At 36.4% G+C, this 22139-nt stretch overlaps 2 protein-coding genes across 3 annotated transcripts in view; one reads left to right on the forward strand and one right to left on the reverse strand.

Annotated features, from left to right (window-relative positions):
• Window positions 1–15843, forward strand: part of LOC145683666 (uncharacterized) — a 57009-nt gene extending 41166 nt beyond the window's left edge. Inside the window, exon 4 of the mRNA XM_081755015.1 lies at window positions 15388–15843. Coding sequence (XP_081611141.1) covers window positions 15388–15457 — 70 coding nt within the window. The 3' untranslated portion in view covers window positions 15458–15843. The remainder of the gene's footprint in view (window positions 1–15387) is intronic.
• Window positions 1–22139, reverse strand: part of LOC145683665 (uncharacterized) — a 135669-nt gene that overhangs the window by 90736 nt on the left and 22794 nt on the right. The gene's annotated exons all lie outside the window — the stretch shown is intronic.

Below are 22139 nucleotides of genomic sequence, written 5' to 3' on the forward strand. Positions count from 1 at the left end.
ACCATACCCAAGTATTCTATTCAAAATTTGAGAGGCACACGTTGCTCAGTGGTAGAGTGCTTACTTCTGCTGTCTGGGATTCCTGGTTTGATCCACGGCCAATTAAGTTATAACATCGTATCCATGAGTTTTCTCCCACTTTTTCATTCCATCAATTCTCCGACCATCGTCCATTTTCCTTAATCATCGTCTCCCTTAGCCTAAAGAGCATAATCGCGAGACGTTAAAGATTTCATTTTCCTATTTAACAAGAATTTTAAGAATGATCCAAAAAAATGAATCAAAAGATTATGATCTTGGCCAAGGATTTTATAAATGATCAGAAAAGTGCATCGAAAGATTGCAATCTTGGCCAAGATTAGTTTTTGGATCAGGGGCCACACAATTTTTGAACGGTCCCTAAATCGGGTTTTCATATTTTTTACGGAATAAGCACATCATACTGAGTAAACTGTTAGTTTTGGTTTTGCTACACTATATGTAGTTCTCAAGATATAAGACCTAGAAGAAAATTTTTGACTGAAATATATTGGAACTTTTGATTCAAAAAGGAAATTACGATATAACACTAAAGAAAGAACAAATTTTGTGAATACGAACTTTCTGTGTGTCATCAAAATAACATAATATCCAATATAAGCGTTTATGGCTTTCTATTTGCAGGCTGAACTTATATATTGATATTTTGAAATATTTGAACACAATATTTGAAACTCTCAATAAAATGTTTCTCGAACACAGAACAAGGTGTAAATGAATTACTATAGCTAGCTAAATAAAAATGCATTTATGTCTGTTTGCTGATTTATGAACTACTTCTGTCTACCTCAATTTAGGCAACCCGTACAGTACACATGACAAAATGTATCACATTTAGGAACTTGATAAAATAGTTAGACAACCGACATGACCCTTGTGGCGTGTTCGGTTGTATAAGTTACTTTTGCTGGCCACAAATGAAATGCTAGTTTGAAAGTGAATAAAGATAGCCAGCCTCAAACTCAACATAAGATTCATGAATAGTGAATGTCGTAAAGGAACCTCTTTAACTGTAGTGTCCATTACAGGGACAGAAAAATGATACTTGAAGAAGGAAATCATAAAATGTCAAAAAACGCGAAATTTCCAATTGTCGAGTGTCCGGGGGCAAAAGTCCGCAGGAGGCAAAAGTCCTTTTTGGGGTTTTGGGGTACTTTTTGTATGAGTTGTGCAACACTGCTTGTACTGCAGAAAGATTAAATGGCGGCGGTGGTACTGTCCATGTTAGTAAAGGTGTGCGGTTAAATTTGTAAATACAATGAGATAAATTACATTTTGTCTTACTTTGAAGTAATATTTTGTTATATGGGAAATAGTACTACAGTCCGTGGGAGAAGTCACGACTTATTTTATTGCTGTTTCATATGAAAACACTTCTCGAGTAACAATATACACTATCTTCTCTTTTCCCGGTATAAGTTATTACGTCAACATTTCACTGTAATTAAAACAAGTGCGAATGGGGCAAAAGTCCACTTTTTGTGGGGCATGAATCCGAACGTGGACTTTTGCCCCAACTCTCAAGTTTGTAAATAATTTTATTCTTAAATTTAAATTCCAGTTTCTAACAGTAGTCACATACCTGTATGGATTGCTGAATCCATCTGTTGATGTGTGGAAAGTGTTCTTGTAGTCATTTGGTTCATCGGTGCTGAGACAGATTTGTCTTTTGCTATTAGAAACACTACGAAAAGAGCTACGTACTGTTCGAGAAGAAAAAGAAAAGAAGGGTCCTAAGAAGTCAGTCTCACGGAAGAAATTGTTTGCATTCGCTGAAAGTTCAACTTCAAAAGTAGTGGAATATGTATGTCTATTGTGTAAAGGCAAATATGTCGATCCACCAGATGAGAAATGGATAATGTGTAATTCGTGCGAAGAATGGTGGCATCACGATTGAACAACTTAGAAGGAGGCCAGTTCGTATGTGACAAATGCCTAGACCTAAGCCTGGTTTTGTAATTATTTCACTTCATAAGTTTATGTGCTTTTTTAAATAAGTGGGATAATTTCTTCTTTTACTCTAACTTTGTTGATGAAAAGAAAGGTTTTATGCGTTGTGTCTATTGAGCGGTTGCGAAACATGGTCGCTTACTCTGAGGGAAGAACATAGACTGAAAGTATTTGAGAACAAGATCCTGAGACGAATATTCGGGCCCAAGAGGAACGAGAATGGGGAATGGCGGAAACTTCATAACGAGGAACTACATAATTTATATGGTTTACCCAACATTGTTAGGATCATCAAGTCTAGGAGACTTAGGTGGGCAGGTCATGTAGCTAGAATGGAAGAAAGTAGAAACGCTTTCAAAGTCTTGACTGGAAGACCAATCGGAAAACGACCATTAGGAAGACCTAGGCGCAGATGGGAGGACAATATTAAGATGGATCTCGCAGAGATTGGAATACAACGTAGAAACTAGATGCAGTTAGCTAAGGATAGAAGTCAGTGGAGAGCTTTTCTGAACGCGGCATTGAACTTCCGGGTTCCCTAGGCCATAGAGTTAGTTAGTTAGTTTAGTGTCTATTGAGCTTTTCTTAAGTAAGGAAGACTTATTTTTTTCTTTTAGTATAACTTAACACGAACAAAAACTTCATGCTTCGTATGTTTTTTTTTAATAAACAACTGGGAGAGCCTAATTTCTTCTTTTAGTGTAACTTTTCAATACGAAGGGAAAAAACCCATGCTTTGTGTGTTCTTGTGGTATTCGTAAATAAGTAGGTTATTTTCTCTTTTTCCTAGTTTAACTTTATCAATACGAAGAATAACTTCATACTTTGTGTGTTTATTGAGTTTTTCTCAAGTGTGATAAACTTATCGTTTTGCTTAGTCTACTTTTTTTTTTTTTTTTTTTTTTTTTTTTTAAATATGAAGAATCACTTCATGCTTCGTATGCTCTTTGTTTATCTTAAGATTCTTGTAGAAAGCAAAATAATTCAATAAAAGTACCTGTATATCGATTTCCTACTTCTTGTATTTCAGCGGACTTTTGCCCCATTGCGATAGGACTTTTGCCCCCTATACTGGGGTAAAAGTCCGAATTTGTCCATCCTTTTTTAAATTGGTGTATCTTATTAAGTAATAAAATGGTAGGCTTTCTAGCACCTTCAATATATAGAGGAATGATCACTTATACTTCTGTGCGAAATTCGTTATTTTTCCGTTATATCTTCCTGCTCCAGCGCAACTCAAACATCAACCCCCGCTTACTCTATCTTTCAAAAGCGCTTGCTTTTTATTTTAAAATATCAAATAAAAAATTAAACTTTAAAAATTTGTTTTTTAGCATCTTAACTTTTGAACATCACTCAACTCTCTCAATAAAAATATATATATACAGTAGGGTGGTCCAAAATTTCGAAAAGTTGAAATTTTACCATGGCACCCCCTAAATTTGTTATCCCTTGCAAATAAATAATTCATGCAAAATTTTAAATCAATAGCTCAATATTTAGAGGTTGCGCAATGGACTTAAAGTTTAACAAAATTAGCGATTTATTGTTGCTGTATTGGTAATGTGATACACTCTGTTTATGTGCATTTATTCTCCTGTATCTAGTTCATGTTACTATTTATTACAAATCAACTATGCCACTGTAGGAAATGTTGATCTAACAATGATCAACAAAGGTTGTTTTATCATCTTATATTGGTATTTTGTTCCCTTTGATCATCCATTGCAATTTGTATTGATCGTGCTATTAGAAACGACGTAAACTTTAAACATTTTAAACAATATTCACTACAATGACGAATTTGATTCCACTTATCAGCAAAAAATAACTTGGTTTCATCTCAATTGATAAATTTGCAGTCACATTTCATTGGATTTCCGGTGACGGAACTTGCATTTCATTTATTTAACGATTAAACACAGCATACCGTTACTGACGTAGTTACGCTGTTTGTTTCGAGCGATAGCGACAGGGGCAATAATTTAGAATCAAGTAAAACCTAAATGACCAATATAAATCACGCAGCAGCATGCCCTGCAGAACAGGGGCGTTATTTGGGGGAAGGGGCAGAAGGGGGCAATTGCCCCCTCCAAGAGTTAGTACAAAACATGAAAGTCTTATGTCGGTGATGCTCTTGCCCCCCCCCCAAACAAAGTCTGAAATGACGCCCCTGCTGCAGAAGTCCTCAGACACATTACTCCGGAACTTGCTGGTCAAACGTTTGAGCCACAATCTGGACGAAGTTACCCTCAGTCGTTCGTCCATCAAAGGAGCTCGCGAACATAATCGGCTTGAGTTAGCTACCATCATAAAGAGCACTTTCTAAGCAACAAGCGTCCTCGTTGTCTATTGGGTTAGCAAAATTCTACGTCGTAACTCAGAAAGAAACCATCGATCGCTTACCTGTAATAATAGCTGGGACGGGAAAACTCAATTGCTCGTAGACTCAAAACTAAGATCTGGAATTGGACAAACTTAAGCCGATGCCATTCTAGGTGCACTGAGGTCATGGGACCAGGTAAATGCAGGTATGCCTTTCGATACAGTTGCCAGCAATACTGGTCGCTACAGCGGCGCTTGTGTCAAAACATAGTACGCAACCAAGAAAGCCTTTTGTATTATGATTGTCGTCACCACATACTGGAGATAGTTTTGGCTGCAGCTTTAAAGGAATATATGTGTGGAGGTGTATCTTCCAGAGTAGGAATATTTAAGCGTTTTAAAGAAGCTTGGAACTTCTTGGATCACACACGCTGTGATTCTGGAGAAAGAAATATAGATTTGGCACATATCAAGATGAACTTACAGATTTCGCACGTAGGTATATTGAATGTATCCAGACAAGGGACGAGTATCGTGAATTATTGGGACTGACTATTATATATATATATTTGGAGGAATTCCACCCCGTAGTGTACGATTTGCTGGCAGCCGGAGCTATTCACCACGTCAGGTGGGAGGCAAATGACTGTACGCATTCAAAATATGGCTTAGAAACCAATTCAACCATAGTAAAAGGTTTATAACTTTGTGTACGTTCCTTCCTAAAGTTTATGTGAAAGCGTGGTTCCTATCATCAGTTGCAGCGCATGCTCCAAGAAATTATTTAGAATTCCGGGAAAACTTTCTTAAATATGATACAGACAATGCAGACATTTACAAAGCTTAGGGGGGAAAAATCGTGGTCATCTCTGGTACTTGAGCGAAGAACTCATTGACTTGACGTTCTTCGACGACGGACTGTCCACAGAAACAGCAAGAAATAGTGGAAAACTTGAACACAAATATCAGCAATGAAGAACCTCCAAAACGTATGCAAATATCTCGAGATGTTCTTGTTTCACTACAGGATGCAAGATCAAGATTTTCGTAACGAACCGTCTGAGTATTTGCACAAAATCCGGAGACATGGAAATTCAACACTGATTACTTAGCTGGTTATGAAGTAGTTAAACAGTTTTAAGTCTTAATAACCATACAGAACCCGGAGTTGCCCTTACACAATAGTATAACGGTATTGACACTAAGGACAAGGAACAAAGACATTACCTACTTCAAGTTGCTGTGGATTACAGGAAAGAATATCCAGATTGTTCAAAGAATACCCTATCGAAGTGTGTGAAAATGAAGTGTAGGGATGCGCACGAGACAAGATTTGTGGCTGTCTCGTCTCGAAAATGTGCTGTAAAAGTGATGTCTCGACTCGAAAAATGTATATTTTTCTATTGGAAAAGCCGTATCTCGACTCGAATTTTGTCAGGAAAATCTTGTCTCGACTCGTGTCGTGCGCATCCCTAGTGAAGTGTAAAAATAGAAAGAACAAGTAAACTTTACAAAGTTTTAATAACGCAAATATAATAAGCAATAATATGTTTTATGTGTAATTGTGTACTATGTATATAAAAAATTATAACAATATATATGTACACTCATGTCCAAAATTATTGTCGCATGTCTATAAATATGTTGTTCTAGGAATATAATTTGATAACGAATTCGCTAGGTATTTCTTATAATGTTAGTATGTGTATAATTGGCGAAGACATGTATGTGGCAAATTTCATGTCAAAAGAGCAGTAAATAAGAACAATAAAACAAAAACAAAACTTTCTTGTTCATTTAGCAACATTTTGTTTTACTCTTTCTAATTTTCGTATTTATAATTCTTTTTATATGAAATTTGCCACAAATATACATTTCCCGAGTATACACATAGTATCAGTATTAAAAGTACCCTGCAAAATCATTATCAAATTATATTCTTACAAGAAGACAGTTATAGATATGCGATAATCATTTTGGACATGAGTGTACACGTATAACAATGTGTAAATACCAATAGTATTCAAAATTTCAATCGGTTTACGCAACCATTAAAAACTGTTTTAAAATATAAAATTTTACCAGTGTATCTATTTTCTGGAACGTAATAAATGTTAGGGGTGCCGCAAGTAAAATTCGGTAAAAAAAATATATTTTTCCCTCATTTTTGAACCACCCTAATATACAGCACAGGAAAAATGAAAAATAATTATTTTTAATTTTCCTGTGCTATAAATATATTCTCTTATTGCTTGAGACGATTGTTACCTAAATTGATACCCGGACGAGCCCAATCACAATTGGAAAATCTATACACTGCAGAGTGACTGGTTTTCACTGTTGACACCGAATTCTCAATAGGGGAGAGTCGGCCAATGCGCTCACTCCTCTGTATCACTGTTGCCAGACCGATCAGTTAGAAAAACAGAAGACTCGAAGATAAAAAAACAGGAGAAAGCAGTAGACACATAAAGTGGTGGAATTTGAGTGCAAATCCAGGGGTAACAAAAAAAAAAAAAAATGCCATTTTAATGAGACAGTGGACAATCAACCAGTCCAAAATATTACTTTCATTTCGAAATAAGACAATACATACTAAACATAAATTTGAATTTTAATTACTTCAAGATAAGTTTCATAAAGAAAATTTTATCCGACGATTAGGTAATCTTTTCGAGGTAAAAAGACCCTCATGCCCTCTTTACATTAATAATGTTTGATACATACGTGTGTGAAGTAAGACGGGAAAATGTCTTATCATGCACCTAGCGATAGTATAGCTATATGATACACTCGAAGCTGATCGTGACGTAAGACGAATTTTTCGCTGACGATCGTGGAGAGGTGATCTAAGCTAGTCTTCCAACCCAAGTCCCAATCCGAAACAACACATACTCGTAAATCTTACAGTAAGTCATAAAGATTGCCAACCATCATGCATTTACAAAATGACGTATAGTTGTATCCTTGTATTCATATTATATACAGCAAACCTCTAGAACTATATGCTCTACGTAGCTTTGTATATGCATACAGAGAAATTTCTTTTTTTATGTAAGGAAAAATATGAAAGTTCAATATTAATAATAATATATTTCTTTAACTTCTTGAAGTAGAGAAAAAGCAGGAGATTGTTCACTTTTCATTTTCTTTCGCAGTATATCAGTAGAACGTAGAAAAAGCAGGAGATCTCCTGCAAAATCAGTAGCTCTGGCAATACTGCTCTGTATCCGTTTCGTAGTATGCAATGTGAGTCTAACGTGTCCTGACATCTAGGACTGTACACTAAGGCCCATCGTACAAATGGCGGAGTTGTGAAGTTGAGTAGAGGAAAGCAGACTGCAATAAACTAATTTCACATTAATTGCAAAATAAGTGGACTTAGATTTTAAACTAAAATTTTGCAATTTACACAGATATAATGCTGGTATCTACTCTTTATTTTGTAATTATTACAAGACCAATTTTTAACGATACTCAAGAAATAAAAACATAAGTACATAACATGACCTTGATCAGATAATGGCTCTGTCTGAGCGGTGTTTCCCCTGTCTCTTTATTATTAAGATATTACGTGCGAAATGCTAAAGGTATGTTATCATTTAATAGAAACTTTCGAAGGCTAAATGACTAACAACAATTGATTAGAAAGATAAGGACATAGGATAAGATGTAGAAATAGTTTGTGATTTGAACGTAAAGAGTCCAAGGACATTTTTAATGTCAAACATGCAACACGTGTATTGTAGAAAACCTTTTGCTTATTTTCACTTATATACAGTGTACATATATATTGATAAAAACGAGTGTTGTTATGGGCATCACTCTGGATAAGCCACATGTAAAGGGCTCTCTCATGCTCAAAGCTGGGTGAATGTGTTTGCGTGGTCACCTAAAGTCACCACAAAGAATATAGTCTCGAAGTTCCAACACATGAGAGATGGGTGGAGGAAATATTGACACCTGTAATTCCCTTAACAGATATAAGATAATCTGCTTAACAAGAAAATAAACAAAAAAAATAATAATAATAATAAATAATAATAATTGGATTTTATAAGAAATTTGATACAGTTAAACTGAAGTAAAATTATTTAGATAGTTAATTTTTATCTTCTTTTTACAGAAACCAATATCCTCTTCCCACACGAGTTCATAGTTTATAGTCGTCTTGCCCCTTTGACCCCCTGGTTATGGCCTTTATAATTCAATTTTCTCTGCCATCCCCTTAACAGAGGATCTTTTATAATCAGATAAAAGTCTAATTAAATACTGAAAAAGAGATCTAACAGCCTCTCCTGGACCCGGCCAAGCGGTACACCTTAAAGAGATTAGCAAACATGCAAAAAGTACTCATCTCTGCCTCCGGGATGGTTGTAAGCATCTAACAGATCATAGCTCCAAGCTCGGATTATTAAAAGAAACGGATTTATTTCACTACTTCACTAGCACTATACACTTTTTATACACAGACACAACTAATATATATGTAGGATCGATCGATGCAATGCACGGATTTTAAATTTTGAGTAAAGTCCTTCGTTTCTCTTTTTGTTTGTCTATGTGCACATATCTATAAGATTTATCCTCTTTTTTTCTCACTATAACTGATCCTCTTCTTTGTGTTTCCTTCTCCAAATCTTATCCTTTCCAATTTTGGATTAATCTTCTCATATCTGGTTCTGAGCCCGTTATTGCTTCGACCGCTCTCCTGTCGATGAGTGTTGAATATGTTCTCTTCCTCCACAACAAGGCTTATGACAAAGTCCTTCTTGCCTTGATTTAGAAATTTTGGGTTCTGGAACTTAGTCATCGAGATTGGCTTTATAAGACAAATAAAGAACTTTTGTGATCCATACGTTGCCTACATTACACTGCCTCTTAAAAAAAAATCCTACTGATGCAGGTCAATTGGGCGTTAAGTGTTGTTTGTTTTTGTTCCACAATTCCTCATTTTCTTTATTAGCGTGGCTAATAACTCCTGACCTAATTTTTTTATTTTAACTTTTTATTAATTTCTAGGTAGATAGGTACGCATAGTTTTCATGGAACACCCACGACTTCGTTCGGTAACACAGTCACTTGCACTATCACTCAACACAGATCCAAAAATAAATTCAAATTTTTTAACTTTCACAAGTAATATCTAGCTTTGTTCAATTTCTACGAGTCCTCACATCAATCTCAATTGATCTTGGCTAACCAATTGACCTCTGGAGCAGGGTTCACTGATTGTCCATGCCTGCATCACCACTTAACAATAAACTGAACACAGTTTCCGAAAGAAGGAAATACAATTGAAGTCGCTGAACCTGCAGCTAACCATGAATTAATTCCCCCCCCCCCCCCGAGTTTCTGGATTGACTTCCACTGGTTGTCTCTCAATAGTTGTAGACTCTCTCTACCTTCATTGTTTTTGGGGTTGTTTACCTTTTCGCTTTGTGTTGTGCCACCTGCATTTGAGACGGCGTCATATGTACAAATTTTGTAAATAATTAAAAATTCACTTATTGTCACTTTACTTTCTTTATTCACCCATAATATAAACTTGAAACTTATTCTCACCCACTACAATGTTCCTTTTTCCCAAAATTTATTTTTAATTTCCTCAAATCGTAGTCTAGTCTTTACAGTTTGTTTGTTTGTAACAGGTAGTGATGCTAGGTCCTCAACTTAAAATTTCCCTCAAGAATGCTCAAAAATTCCCCTTTTAAGATAAAGTTTCCCTCATTTTAGTTCACCATAATATATATAATAGGCCTATTTTAAAGAGAGCATTATTGCGTATCTATGGATTCTTATACTGTGCTTATATCTCTACAACATACTTTTGTACTTTTGATCTGTTATTAATTCAGTGTTATCTTGTATAATGACACCCCCAAGGCAGACTGCCGAAGGCTTGTGGGAAAATAAAGTGTGTGGGATTCTGGAAAGAATGCAGGGGTGCCCACAAGGGGGGCTATGACGCAAAGTGCGTCATTGAAATATTTGGGGGGGTTAAAATCTGTATAAATATGTTTGAGGGAGTGTAAAAATTAATCGAAAAGAAGATTTTTTTCATGGAAGAACACCTACGGGTAGACAATGGGGGGGGGGTGCATCATGGACATAAGGGGGGGCACCACTGAGGAATGCCACCGTCTTTCGTCATACTGCCGCAGTGCTTAGTAACCTAACATTTGTTGAAAAGCTATATTTCCTTACATTTTATCTCATATTCGTAAAAGCTCCCTTTTTGTGTCCATAAAAATCTTTGCTAAATCTCTCTACGCCGCGGGAAATTTCCCTCAAACTAGCATCGCTGAGATACAGTTCGGAAAGGCAGAAGCAAAAACTTTTTGCCCTTGATGGGTACTGCCTCTGGTGGCCGAATTCTAAACTACACTAAGGTGGCGGCAGTGGCGGCGGTTGGACGTTAAAAGTGGGGGGGCAAGACATGATATTAATATTTGTATATCAGTGTTAGTTTTACTGGTCGTTTCTAACACTTTGTTTAACGAAAGGTTGTATAACTAATAGGATACTATCTTTTTCAGTTAAAATACCGTACATCGTATTTTATATTTTATTAAGTCAATTGACAAGAGCAACCATATAACCCTTGGTACTCTTAAACAACGAAGGTTTAAGAAGAGAGATGATTCCTTGCTTAAGAATATCTTAAAATTCTGTCTGGAAAATTGTGTGATCAGATTACCGGTAGCTATTTAATAACAAATTTGCAAAACAAATAAATAGAAAGGATAATATTAATCATAGTAATAAATAATGAGGCTTGTTTTGAAAAAAGTTATATTGAAACTAGGGATTAATGAACAACTTTTATTTTTAATTCTACACATGCTTCTAAATGTATGTTATTACTGTTAGAAAGACAGTAAATACTATAAGCACATATACAAAATTTAAAGAAGTACTTTTGCAGCTTCCCGAAACATGTTAAAATGAAATTAAAATCTTTCAGTTTTACGTTCCATTGTTAAACCGGCTAGGCTAATGAAGACGGTGATAATGAAAAGTGAATGAAATAGTGGAGGGAAGAAAGTGGGAGGAAACGGAAGAACCCCGAGAAAACCCACGCATGCGGTGATTGTCCACCACAAAATTCACTTGGCTTGAGCGAGATCGAACCAAGGACCTCGCTCACCAGAGATAAATGCTCTACCGAGCCACCAAGACCCTTCCGAAATATGTTCGTTGCCATTAGGTGCAGTTTTCACTTTCTAGGAATACATTTAAACTCAACATTACTTAGAATCACTCCACACTCCAGTTATACAAAATAATCCTAAAACCTAGAACTATATTGAATTCACTAAATTTAATTGTATATACACTCGTACACCCCTAAACGCATCACTTCACTCGTATATTACACTGCAAAACAGTGGAAAAGGTACAAGTTGTTTCTTATTTCTCCCTTTTTAATCAATATTCCTTAATATTAGAAAGAAGGAAAAAAATAGAAACTGTCAATTTTTGTTCAATTAAAGAATTACTTTATGAAAGACTTTTTTTTTTCTTTTGTGAAATGTTCTCTCAATTAGTTTCAAAGCGGCTGACTAATATATCAAGCCGAATAACACTGTAAGAAGAAATGAAAATACGCTGGAATTGCGCTCCAATAGATTAATTTTTCAGCCATTTTCCGTGGCAATCACAACGCAATTCTTGTAGCTTTCTTAACTTCACGAGAAGACAACCAATACATACTCACGCAACAGCAAATATTATATGGCATAATTTTTTCTATGAACCAGTAATACATACGATAATTTTACATTTCCAAATGAAACTAAATATATATACATTAATGGGTCACTTCAAAAAAGTGGGGGGGGGCAACTGCCCCCCTTTGCCCCCCCAATCGCCGCCCATGGGTGGCGGGTTGAGAAAGAATTCGTCTGCACTATTGTTTACATGATCAAAATTTGAATAAATTGACATTAAACCTTTATATAGGACAAACAATAATCCTAAATACAACATGATACATAATTGTTTTACGTTTTTTTTTTTTTTTTTTTTTTTTTTTAAATCTTTGGAGCTGCAATCCTTTCAAATACTAGATTAAAAAAGAAATCCGTCTTGGTGGTGAGTCGTTTGCTCATTCCTTCCCCCAGACACACCACCCGTCGTCATTCAGAAGTGGCTGAGAAAAATCTTTTTGGTAGAACGGAAAGCTTGTTGTAAACGAAATATCGATGCGGGGTCGCATAGAACATTTTTCTTAACTGGTATCGAAATTTCCAAGAACATTTTAATATTAAATATTACTTAATAATATACTCTTTAAATCTGGTACTCCTGACATAAACGCTATACTTTCTTTCCTTTCTTTCTGTAAGGCTCGCCTACCAGCCAAACTTTACTTAACGGATCTTCTCAGAGGTGTGAAAATGCAGGTCTGATTGATAATCTAACACCTATTGTAACAAAACTTTAGCATTAAGGTGTATACCCTGAAAGAATAGAGTGAGTTTGGAAGTAACAATAGTTGCTGGTCAGTGCTTCTAACTTCATTCGATTTCCCTGATTTCCGTTCCATATAGAATATATGCTATAAACCTGCTTCCTTTTGGGCTTGTCCCCTACTTTAGGTTAGCAACTATGTTAGCTCAAAGGTTATTGAACTATTGACTTATAGCAGTGGCGTATTTAGGGGGGCTTCTGGGCTTAAGCCCCCCCGAAATCTTACTTACTAAAGTAAAGTAAATGAAATAGCTTGCCGAATTTTCACATTTTCAGGCAAAGCCCCCCCCCCGAAAGTTAGCTAAGCCCCTCCCGAAACAAAATCGTAAATACGCCACTGACATAGTATGTCTCGGCGTGTGATGCGGAAGTTGAAATTTTGTAAATGAGGAGTTATTTATTACACAGGTTTTTAAAGTTATACGTTTGGACTCTAATATGAATACCTTTTTTGAACATAAATACTTTCATTAATACATATTTACATATCAGAATTAACCTAATATAATTACAAATTATTCCTAACTTTGTTATTAAATTATATTAATATGTATATGTAAATTACTTTATTTACATTTTGATATGCAAATCACGTGGCTGGCAGCTTACAGTGTAGAAAATATGGTTACAGCATAGTTCTTAAATTGGTATTGATTTACTTTTACGCATATTGCTCAATGCCATTACCCTACATTATAATGTTAGTTTTTCATGTTTGTTGGAATAATTTACAATGACAATAAACGATGCAATACAAGGAGATCAACTAAAAACATTACTCTTTCTACTGCACCTTAATTTTTGGATCACGCTACACAGTTTTAGACTTTTCTTTCAATTTCTCTTAAGCTGTCCCCACATTTCCATTTGCCGAAGTTATTGCAAATTCAAACTACACTGCACTCATGAAACAAAATTGGAACTTCAATTGATCTTCCGGAACCACATTTGTATCCGCAATGTTACTGATTCTACTTTGTTCTGGTTCCTGATATAACGAGTTTCTACGGTATTGTCAATTGTATGACTTCTTAAAAATGACGATTGTTATCGATTTCTTGCCAGTTTCATATTTTAGATTTAAGAATTGAAAAATTAACGACAAATCCTCTACATAAGAAGATAATTCTGCATCCTATAAAATGAAGACGTAATAAGAGAGAATCCCGTAAATTGGAGACCACTAAAAGAGGATCTCGTAAAATGGGAATGCAATAAGAGAATTCCGTAAAATGGGGATTTTAAAATTTCTCTGTAACTTTGTGGGGGGGGGGGGCATTCAGATGTGTGTGTGTGTGGTTGCAAACAAGGGTCTAAGAAGGCATATATGAGGATTTTCAGAGAAATTGAATTCAAATTATGCCAAATATTGTATGTTCATAAAAAAATAAATGTAACAATACATATAACAATAAAAATATATATAAAAATACATGAAGACCTACTGTAGATAGGCGCCCCCACGATACGTGCCCTTGCTGCGGATTTTCTAAACTAAAAGTAAGCTTTTTTTTCTGTTAGTGTGCAGCTGAGGCAGGCACGTAGCCAGAATTTCGTAATAGGGGGGGTCCGAGACATTAAATACTGTGGTTATCACACCAGAGTTCGATTATTCTAAACTATTTTTCTGGTAACATATATTGGTTCGTTTAGTCAGGATTTCGTGATGAGGGGGGGGGGGGAGTTTGATATGAAATATTGTGGTTATCACACCAGGGGCTTGATAAATTTAAACTGTTTTACTAGTAACATATATTGGTATGTTAAGACTTTAAAATTAGGACATGTTAGCAAGGGCGCCGATTTCTCTGTAAATTTAGGGGGGGGATCCATTCAGATGCAGAAGGTATATATGAAGATTTTAAGACAAATTGCATTCAAATTATGCCAATATATTGTATATTCATAAATACAACAAGGGGGCCCACATGACCTTTGGGGGGCCTGGCCCCCTCGGCCCCCCAGGATCGGCGTCCATGCATGTTAGTAAGAATTTTAGTAACAAACTATGAAGAAATCTCGAATAAAAGAATATTTATAAAAATATTTTTTAGAAATTTACAATATCCACGTTCCTTCTTCTGTTCATCCAAATATAACAATTTTTCTTTCATTATGACTTCAACTATTAAAAAAAAAAGTACGTATCCAATAATGTCTTGTAAAATATTTATATCTGCGTTCCTTTTTCTGTTAAATCAAATGTTAAGAGGACTTGCTTTCCACATAACTTTTTTGTTTTATTTTTCCGTCAACTACTATCTGTTCCAAATGACAAGTTAAAGGAGCAGTAGAAAATTGTTTTCGAAATAACATGTTTGATACTACAGGGAAGCGATGATAAAAAATTATTTTTATTTTTAGCTTTATTTTTATCTTTATATTTTATCTTTATTTTTAACGCTGATTCTTCCTATTTCTTGTTTCTTTTTGTTTCATCCCTCCTTATTTTTTTTATTTCTGGTCCCGAAGGGGGGGTCCGGACCCCCCGGACCCACCCCTTGGCTACGTGCCTGGCTGAGGTAAAAATAGATAAAGAATTAAAGGCATTACACTGTATATATAAAATAACTAATAATTTTGTTTCTTTGTTTTCAGAGCCATGAACGTAAAGAGATCCACATTATCCAAGCTGATTCCATTGGAACATCGAAGCATTTTCCGATAGGAGCTTATTATACGACCTGCCTTTAAAAGGCTAAAAATGGCTAATTTTTTCTTCGAAAGAAGCTAATGCAATATATACATCAGCAAAGCATGTTACTAAACGAATTTTATAATAAGTTTTGTAGATGTCACGCATTCTGTTAACTTAATATAAAGGCAAGAAGTATAAAATGATTTCGAGCAAAACTATTCGGAAATGAAATATTTTTTATACTTTATTTCCCTGTAGCGTAGAAATAAAGCAAAGGAAATAATAATTGTAATTATGTACTGAGTGTGACATATTGTATGACAACACCTGTTATTCTTATACTATAAATTTAAATATATTTGTGTATTTTTCATAAGTTATGCAATTAAATATAATTTCATTTTAATCGTATATAACTAATTGTTTGCCTTAACCTATTTTAAGTGTTAAGTTTTTACAAAGGAATTTGTTTCATTTATTTAATTTCTCAAGACAGTCCCCACAAACATCATAGCACGCATCTTCCACACCTTTGCATTCTTGAAAACCACGAGTCAAATATTTAAAAAAAAAAAAAAAAGAAATTTCATTATTATACGCTGCGATAGTCTCTACTCGTTTAAAAGCGGCGTCTTCGAAGACTTTTCTTGAGAAATTTGGGAACAAGGCAGAGTTACACAGAGCTAAATCTGGAGAATAAGCGTGGTGCGGTACAACACAGAATCCACTTCCTTGTAGAAATTCCGAAGTTTTACTGCTGTGTTTGGTCGTGTGTTGTCCTGATGAAGAATAAAGTGAGGCAGTGAAGAATTTTGGTGGGCAGATCTCCAAGCTTCAAAGAGGCTTGGAAGCTAATAAGTGTAATGAAACTATCATATGAGTGAAAAAAAGAAAAGAAAGAAGTTAGCTCAACGGTTTTAAAAAAGAATATATCAAAAAAGAATTTTTGACATTATTTTCTAGTGATAAAATATATGTGTACTTAAGTTAAGATAACAAAAGAATTTTGGAATAAACAGTCACACTTATTATGGACTAATGAGGTTCTCCGGCAGTCACGTAGCGTAAGAAGTAATTAAGTGAACAAACAAGGCTGTTACGGAGAACCTCAGGGTCTGGCTGACGAAACTAATACAATATAAAAAGGTAAGGGAGAGGTTCAAGGATCATCTCGGAACAACCAACGGATCTCTCAGCAACCAACCAGGATCTGCAATAACATGGGTGGTTCATCAGCATACATAATGTAAGTTGTATTTCTCATTTTAACAACTTGCTGTCATTCATATAAGGCTCTTAGCTGGACGAATGGTCTCCTGCGAGAGAACATAATCTAAATTTGTAATTGTAACATCTAATTCATGTAAAATAAAGTCTTGCTTGTTGAAAAAGGAAATTATTCATATGTTACTTATCATCTGACAGGCAAGAGATCACTAACTACCGAACTATTTTAACATGGCTCCCAGACGAAATAATACAGCTGGGGCCCTATATTAAATGACAGCAGTTTTCTTTATACCAGACTTAAATTTTTTTTCTTATCTTCCTTTTGGACGTTTTTTCAATTGTGGTATAGTTTTTTCAGTGCATTTGCTATAATTTGTTTTCCTTTTTTGTTTTTTGGTTCCCCAATATATTTTCGAGTGTATTCTAGTATTCTATAATGCCAATTACACGTAGTCTTGCGCAAACGATGGACATAAACAGTCACGTAGTACCTCCGCAGTCTTTGACGACTCTTCCTGCAACCTCCATTAACCTGCATGCTAACAGCACTACACCCCATTCTATAACCCCAGAACCTGTAGTTAATACTCCCATACAGTTTCCCAACCTTCAGCCTCTGTCACGTTAGGCTCCGCGTCCGTTTCGGTTAACCCCAACTCTCTTACAATATTTGCGGGCACACCTTTTGAGAGAGCAGACTTGTTTCTAACCAATTTTGAACGCACAGCGAAAATATCTGGTTGGTCAGAAGATAGGATGAAAAATATTTTTTCGTTGTGTCTAGCAGATGTACCCTTGTACTGGTACCGAACCACTGCCGGGTTAGACGCTTTGTCCTGGACAGAACTTAAAGACAAATTTTTAAAACAATTTGGTCCTAACAACTTGCCTATATCAGCAACTGAAACATACAGGTCTAGGGTTCAGGAACCCTCGGAATCTCTCTTGCATTATTTATACGCCAAAAAATATTTGTCTACCCAACTAGAAAACCCGCCTAGCTTTAATGAATTTTTATTAGATGCTATTACAGGAATGCTGCCATATCATATAGTTGAATTTTCACAAAAAACAATTCACAACTTTGAAGAGTTAATTACTCTAGCATCTACTAGGGAACGAGCCGATCGATTAGCGCAAAGACGGTTGGCAAGCCTGCCTGCTGTTTCCAATATACCCCAGCCTTCCCACAGTATTTCCCAGGCGGCGAATGATTCCCTTCAAAATATCATTACTCGCCTAGATGCCCTCCAACTCCAAGTAAATACACATATGAATGCCCAGCCAGTACAGCACACTGTGGCATTTACGGAGGATGCACACGCTAGTTCATTTAACCGCTCCTCATATCCGAATTATAGCTGTTGTTCGGACAATTTTCGCAGGTCAAAACGGGCGTCCTTTCATCAATCCCTCAGTAGAAATAGCGACAACCAGCAGTCTAAAAATACGGCCACAGATCATCATTGTTGTTCTAATAAGCACAGGCAGTGCGCTTGTGATCAAAAGTCAGACGACGCAATTAAGAAGTCTGAGGAAAAAATTTGTGCCTGTCAGAGCAACCCACAAAATTCTAAATCGCAGCCCACGAACCAATCAAAACAGCAAAAACACTTTAAGAAAAAACAACGGCCTTTCTCTAGAAATGCCAATAACCAATCAAGGGGTTTTGCATCGATGTACCCTCCACTCTACCCACATCCTTTCCCTGGGTACTACCCCTTACCCTATTTTTATCCCAATTACTCCCCCCATCTGAATTCCCTAGTCCACATTATGCTACCACTCCTCTGCCTTCCTTACCTTCTAAGGACACTAGTTCAAAAAAACGGGGAAAATTAAGGGGGGACATAGACGCTCCACCCCCTGTCAATCTAGATACTCATATTGTATCACATGATAGCGCTAATACGCACCAATTGCAACAGCTAGGGTTAGGAATGAACCCCAAACAACATTTACACAAAAAATGTACATTACAAGTACCTCTAATCTTTTAGCGTAAGTTAACGTACATCCAAGGGAAAATCTCAGGGAAAACACACTCTCTAATATTAGATACATGCGCAGAATTAAATTTACTCCCCAGCCATTTAGTACCCCCTCAGGTAAAGCCTTTCCCACTAACTACAGTACTGAACGGCATATCTGGGTTACCTCTTACCCTAACCCATGCGGTGACATTAACGGTAAATATACAGGGTTATAACTTTTCAATACTTTTTCGCATAACGCCCTTACGTTCCTTTCCCATCATTTTGGGTAATCAATTCTTGAAAGAACATCTGGCACATTTAGATTATAACACTAGAACTTTAACATTAGAACATTTTGGTAAGAAACCCCCACCCTTCCTCCCAACAGTAACACACAGGTTCATCTACTAACAAATATTACAAGCAAGTTCTCTCGACAACAAACATTTGTTTTCCACACTGCCAAAACGCAAATAATCCCGGCGCAAGGAGTAGGCATGCTCAAACTACATATACCGTTACATTCAGACATTAAGCATTTTTATATTCATTCGCCAATTCATGAAAATTTTAAGGGATGCTACACGGTACACTCAGCAATATCAACTGATAACCTTGCAATCCCAATTGTAAATTTATCCAATTATGACCAGACCTTTACACAGGGAACGCCCATTGCGTTGGGTACAGTCCTTCCAAAGGACATACAGGAATCGAATGTGTTTTCAGTAACTCAGCTGTATGAACCAACCGAGAAACATGCAGAAGAGAACCGAATAGAACGCATGGCCAAAATAAAAGACTATATTGATTTCACGAAATTCAATATAAATCCGGATCTTTCCCCTAGCCAAAAACAACAAATTTTGGATGTTTTGAAAAAGAGAGTAACAACATTTAAATGGTTTCCGACAGATATCACAAAGATTAAGACTTTCAGTGTCTCGTTAGACTTAATTGACCGACAACCGTTTGTCAATCGTCAATACACCATTCCACATAGGCTGCGGCCTAAACTGAAAGAAAAGATTTTGCAATTTTTAGAACAAGGCATCATACAGCCCTCCTCGTCCCAGTATAGGAATAACATCTTAGCTATAGTGAAACCGAACTCAAAAGGAGACCTTCGTGTTGTACTTGATTTACGCACGTTATCTGGGAAATGCCACACCATAGCTGATGCTATTCAACCAATACAGGAAGTATTGGATTCAATGGCAGAAGCCAAGTGGATCATACACCTTGATTTATCTCAGTCGTTTTTCCAGTGCCCCCTTGCAGAAGAAGACCGCCCTAGTACTGCTTTTTCAGTTCGTAACTTAGATTTACCACATTCACAGTACGAACTATGCGTACAGCCACAAGGTCACAAAAACTCTACAATCAATTTACAACGTATTTTACGTACTATTTACCCTGACATTCCCGCCAAAAACTTCTCTTTGTATGTGGATGACTTTTACATTTATTCCTCATCATACTCACATTTGCTAAAAATTTTTGACCAAGTGTTAGAGCTAGCAGAAAAACACTCATTGCTGTTTAACATAGATAAATCAGAATTCGGAGTAGCATCGGTAAAATGTCTTGGACACATTGTTTCTCACGGTTCTTTGAAACCTGATCCGGCCAAAATAGACGCTATCACTAAACTACCCAAGCCCACAACAATCAAAAAATTACGCGGATGGCTTGCTAGTGTTAATTTTTATAGGAACCACATCCCTTTCATCTCGCAAAAACTTGAGCCCCTATACAAGGCCCTCCGGGGGAACCCAAGAAAGCTACAATGGACCCCTGAGATGGATAAGGCATTTGAAAGCATGAGGCAACTTCTAGTTAACCCACCTGTACTACAGCTTTACAGTGTAGAAAACACAGAACACATGGTAATGTGCGATTCGTCAATAGATGGCGTTGGTACCTGTTTGTTTCAGAGAAAGATAGGAGAAAAAGACTATCACGCGGTATGTTATATATCGACAAGACACCCACAACGCATAAGACCACTCCCTATACATAATTTGGAATTATTTGCCATATTCTTTGCACTAACAAAATTTAAGAAATATTTACTAGGCCACCATTTCACTGTAGTAACAGACAATAAATCGTTACTTGCACTAAAATCTACCACACAACTGACGCCAAAAATTTTACGGTGGTTGGAACAGATTAACCAGTATGATTTTACATTGCTCCACGTGCGCTCTGCCCAGAATCCGGTCAGTGATATGTTAAGTAGGAATCCATTACCTTTCGATGAAACAGATTTACAGCTATTAGACGCGGACGTGCATCTCTATCATCTGTTAGCCTTAGACACAAAAACAGACATAGCTCAACTGCAACGTAATGACCCATATTTTTCAAAAATTATCACCGCACTCATTACTGAAGACAGGACAAACAAACATTACGAGACTTGGAACAAACAATACTTTTTTCAGAACAACCTATCGTATCGCAAAATGTATTCCCCGACCCAGCCGCGCACTTTACTTTGTGTACCCAAAATTTTGCGTGATACTATTTTTGATGAATTTCACAACAACACGTTGATTCATCCTGGGTATCTGAATCTATATTATCTCATTCGCAACAAATATTACATACCTAACTTAAAAAACTGGCTTCACAATAAATTACAGTCCTGTTTAGATTGTGGATACTTCAAACGCAACTACCAAAAAGTTGTTGATCACGTGCAAAGATTGCCCCCCACTAATCTCTTTTCCACATGGCAAATAGATATTTGTGGTAAATTATTGCCATCAGAAGGAGATGAATTTACCCATTTCTATGTGGCTACTGACCTACATTCATCATACACAGTAACCAAACCAATAAAGACACCGACGTCAGATGCCTTTATTGAATTCATTACGCATGAACTAATTATTCCTTTCGGTGTCATGGAGATTATTTATACCGATCAACAATCTACCCATACCAATACAAAAACCAAAGCTTTTTTAGATTCTATGGGGATTACAATTAAGTACGCACTACCAGGCGCCCATAAAACAATTGGCCAAGTCGAGTCTCGCATAGCGAACTTACAAACAGTTCTCAAATTCTTAACAAGAGATAACCAGCGACAGTGGCCAAACTTCTTAAAAAGGGCCACAGCGACCATAAATCACAGCCCACTGACGGCCTATGGAGTATCACCTTTTTACATATTATTTGGACGTGAACCACGCTTTCCTTTGCAAAATATTCTTCCTACCATTGAACCACCCACGGATGTTGCGGATAGATTAGCCATGCTGAATGAGTTTCGTGATCTATTGGAATATAGAAAGGAACAAGCCTTTCAACGTTTGAAAGAAAAAAATGAGACAAATCAGGCTCCCACGGAGCTCCTTCCTGGATCTCAAGTCCTCGTCAAAAGATTAGCAACGCGTAGGCCCTTTCGGTCACTTTACAACGGGCCATATAGATTATTAAACAAGCTTGACTCAAACACGTATCAACTTGACATGGACGGTAAAATAGTAAAT

The sequence above is a fragment of the Thermobia domestica genome, chromosome 4 (genome assembly GCF_964235325.1).
Source record: "Thermobia domestica chromosome 4, izTheDome1.hap1.1, whole genome shotgun sequence".
NCBI lineage: Eukaryota > Metazoa > Arthropoda > Insecta > Zygentoma > Lepismatidae > Thermobia > Thermobia domestica.